Below are 4,111 nucleotides of genomic sequence, written 5' to 3' on the forward strand. Positions count from 1 at the left end.
CATTATGGGTTCAGCTGGGTTCCCTTTAAAGCCATAATAAAGTTAAATAAAAGATTTTTCAATGTTTGCTGTTTGAAAATTCATGATAAAAAAAAAAAAAAACGATCTCTGAATACTCATCTAAATCCACACTATAGTTTGTAATAAATCAGCTGCTTCGTATTTCGTTGCCAACAATTCTGAGTTGTTTGTTCACACGTGAACTTGATGAGGACACTTTGGTCAGTCTCGGTGCACAGTGGATATTAAGTGGAGAAAATAATCCCTGGATGTAAACAGAATCAGAGAGGAATACAGAGACGCCAGGTTGAAAGCTAGAAATGTGAAGAAGTTCTCTCTTCTACTGATCTGGCAACCCTGAGCTGGGAAAACACTTTTATTTAATTATTGAAAATCATCATCATGTTTGATTCCTTTGCATCATGTTGGGAGTTCACTAACAAAAWTTCTGTTTGTCCACTTTTTTTATATACAGAAGCAGAGAGACTTAACTCCCACTGAGGATATTTGCACGTGGTCTGACTTTTTTGCAGTGTTTTTCTTTTTTTATTGTTGTTTGCCTTTTTTTTTGTAATTGAATTTAACTGTGTGGCTTTTTTTGCATGTCTTGTTTACTTTTATAACACTTGACTTGAATCTTTGGTTGTGATTTTATTTTTGCTGTGTAACAAAAACTTTTGCATGTTGTGTGAAACTATTGTCTAAGCAAGAAGAGCTGGTGTTTTCTCAGGTGCTGAAGTCAACGACGAACACTGTAACAAACACTGTAACAAACACTGTAACAAACACTGTGACAAACACTGTAACAAACACTGTAACAAACACTGTAACAAACACTGTAACAAACACTGTGCCTAACATTAGTCCAGATGGAAATAGTGATAGGATTGACGTTACTGTGTGTGTACTCCGTGTGTGTACTGTGTGTACAGATATTTGCAAACACAAACCCAATTAAAAGGTGAATGCACCACAGCTGTGCAGAATCTAACATTGTAGTTTTGTTTCTTTCTTCTTGCTTCAAAATGTGTCTTTGCTGGTAAAATATCTTACAAATCATTGAATGAATCAGATTATAATCATTACTAACAGTTCTTTTTATGTTTATTCAGCTTAAATCTGGTGTGGTAGAAGCTGAGTGTCCCCAACATATACTGTACTTTAAGGCCAAGGTGTTGCACAAACCCTGTACCTAAAACTTCAGTGTGATTTGCTGAGGTCAACCCTGTTTTGTCTGTTAGCAAAATATCTCATCCACCACTGGATGTAATTTAATAAAACAGAGAAAGTAATGGGTATACATCTACAGCTGATTCATTTCAGTCCAATTCAAGTTAAGATAACTGACCTTGGCTAACTYAAAAATGGCCACAACTCAGTGAAATTTACAGATATTGTGGTAATATATGGTGTGGTGGTAGGCAGCTGACAGTGATTGACCACACATTCTCCAATTGCTAACATTGAAAACCCCATAAAATATTGTTATATTGCATGGAATTGTCCTTAAAGTTATTTTTCCCAAGCTTTTTTTTCCCTCTAAATGACCTCATGTTTCCAGATCTATCATTTGTGGAGGTGGGGGGCTTTTTTTATGAGCTGCTCTGTTAATTAAAACTAGATTTACTGGACCGAATGTCCTTAAGAATCTGTACAAGTACAAATATCTAACCATAAAATTACTTTGATAAAAGTTAGTCTCCTCTAAGAATATTACCTGAGTAAAACCTTAAAGTATCCAATATTTTTTGTACTTAAGTATTAAAAGTAAAACTATTGAGTAAAAATGAGTGGTTAGATTTTCCAAAATATTTATTGAGAGGTGCCCCCCCCCCCCACACACACACATTTTTTCCCCATTTTTTAAGTTTATTTCATTTAAAAACAAAACAAATTGTACATACCAAAATACAAATCAAAAATAAAATAAAAGGAAGCAGAAAGAAGAAAAACAATCTTATCTGCCCCTTTTTAACAAAAGATAAACAAAAACGTTTTTTTCTAAAGGACTTAAAATATTAATATAAAAAATTTAGGATGCACTAACGTAGCTGTTTCAGGTACATACTGTATATATTTATATGTATATACCACATACGTCTTCAGCTACATAAGTCTATGTCCTGCTGGAGTGTGACATGATGTGTTGTACAGCTGTGATGGATTGTGTTCAAACTAATACTGTGTCAAAATTGTCTATCTATATTTATATGTCTTATTCAACCACAATTAGATTAACTCTATCCAGGAGGCACAGTTTATTTTTACAGTATATTTTTTATTAACAGGCCAAATGAAAACAAGCAAAAATGAACTAAAAGTGACAACTTTATACTTCTTTTAAAATGTGAGGAGTAGAAAGTACAGATACAGTAATTGTGTGAAAATATAAGAAGTAAAAAGTAGGCTGAAAATAATTACATTATTTGAAAGAAAAAAAATGGAAACAACAACAAAACCAAGCAAAGTTTAGTAACAGAATTCATGAGATCTCAGTGGGAGTTCTTTCAGCGGAAACCAGAGGTGACACATCGCTGCCGGTAACTTCTCTACGTGACAGAAACCGAGGACCTCTCAGCCAATCAGGGTACGTATTCGGCTGCYACGTGGCTGACGTCAGAGCGTGGCTAACGTACAATGTGTGGCAGGCCGTTTTAGCATAAAATCGGTTTCGTCGGACTATCTGTAATTACATTCTAGATATCAAAAAATGCGTTTTGACTAGAAATAAATAGGTATTTTGACTAGTCAAAATATAATTTGAGATTTCTTGAATAACAAATATGACTAGTCATGATTCAATTTCAGATTTCTGGAATGGAAGTGTTGTAATCTGATTTTATGCTAAAAGGGCTTCAGCAGCCGCATCGCTTGTCAGATGTCGAAATTAAACAGTCCCGAACGGAGAAAACCGCAGCGTCAAGACCTCTGAAGAGCAAAGACGACTTGTTTGTGGATATTAGACGMTTTTTCGACTCGGAGTAAGTATTGACTAACCTTAAATATGAAGTCAATTCTGTCTCTTTTTTTCCTTCCTGTTTTGAGGTAAAGTGCGTTGTGCGCGAGATGTCTAATCTGCTCTGTGGCGGGGAGTTTGATTTAAAAATAGTTTTTTACACACTTTCCCAGCAGGAAACACTAAAGAGACTAACTCTGTTGGATGTTGGGCTGTGTTAGTTACAGAACGCATTTGTCTATTTATGTGCAGGTGTCTGTTTTTGTGTATTTGTTTTTGTGTCTGTCATGAATGCTCTGTTTACAGGACAACATGGACCAGAAGGACGAGAAGCCGAACTGTCGCAGGTGAGAAGTCACGATAAACGTGTTCACCTGTTTTTTTTTTTCTATTAAACCTAATCTAACAGGAGTTTATGAACTCCTGGGTGTGACAGGATATCATGTCGACCTTTCTCCTTCAAAGAAAGGACGGACATACTGTACATCCAGCTTCTGATCGCTTCAATGTCACAGAGAAAAACCAGTAACTAAACCTGAATAACAGGAAGTTATAACACATTATCACTTCAAGTTACTGTGAAATTACACAATGTGCATTAATCCCATAAGTAAAGTAAATAAAGTGGTTTCCTTTTACACACGTTTTCATTTCAAAGCCTTAAACAGTAATTAAGCAATTTATGTTTTATAATTCAAAATTAAAGCGACACAATGTGAGTCACCCATCCAGATTTAAGGCCTCTTAAGTTTCTGTCAGATTTATTGTTTGAATTAATCAAGTGCAGAGATGTATCAAAATTAAATTCCACTTATTTGCAGTGTTGTATGAAGTACCTCAAAGCGATACTTGAGTAAAAGTACAAGTATCTTATCTTGAAATTACTTTGGTAAAAGTTAAAGTCTCCTCCAGGAATATTACTTGAGTAAAAGTCTTAAAGTATCTGATTTATTTTGTACCGAGGTATTAAAAGTACATTTCTGACATAAAATGCATTTAAGTATTAAAAGCAGAGTTGTAAAGTAACTAAGTACAAATACTTTGTTACTGTACTTAAGTAGAAATCTTGGTTTTCTGTACTTTACTTGAGTATTTTTCAGCGTACTTTTTACTTTTACTCATTACATTTTTACATAATTATCTGTACTTTCTACT

The 4,111-nt window shown here is 34.5% G+C and overlaps 2 protein-coding genes across 3 annotated transcripts in view; both read left to right on the forward strand.

Moving 5' to 3' along the window:
• Positions 1–991, forward strand: part of gra (granulito) — a gene marked incomplete in the record, with an annotated part of 7,270 nt that extends 6,279 nt beyond the window's left edge. Inside the window, 1 exon segment of the mRNA XM_014024921.1 lies at positions 476–991. Within this exon segment, the coding sequence (XP_013880375.1) occupies positions 476–491 (16 nt within the window).
• Positions 992–2,430: 1,439 nt separating this feature from the next.
• The window catches only part of upp1 (uridine phosphorylase 1), a 10,038-nt gene continuing 8,357 nt past the window's right edge, over positions 2,431–4,111 (forward strand). The window contains exons 1-2 of one of the 2 annotated variants that reach the window (XM_014024923.1): positions 2,431–2,981; positions 3,263–3,303. In XM_014024923.1, the coding sequence (XP_013880377.1) occupies positions 3,269–3,303 (35 nt within the window). In that variant the 5' untranslated portion in view covers positions 2,431–2,981; positions 3,263–3,268. The other variant, XM_014024922.1, reaches the window with a different exon arrangement.

The sequence above is a fragment of the Austrofundulus limnaeus genome, unplaced genomic scaffold (genome assembly GCF_001266775.1).
Source record: "Austrofundulus limnaeus strain Quisiro unplaced genomic scaffold, Austrofundulus_limnaeus-1.0 Scaffold446, whole genome shotgun sequence".
NCBI lineage: Eukaryota > Metazoa > Chordata > Actinopteri > Cyprinodontiformes > Rivulidae > Austrofundulus > Austrofundulus limnaeus.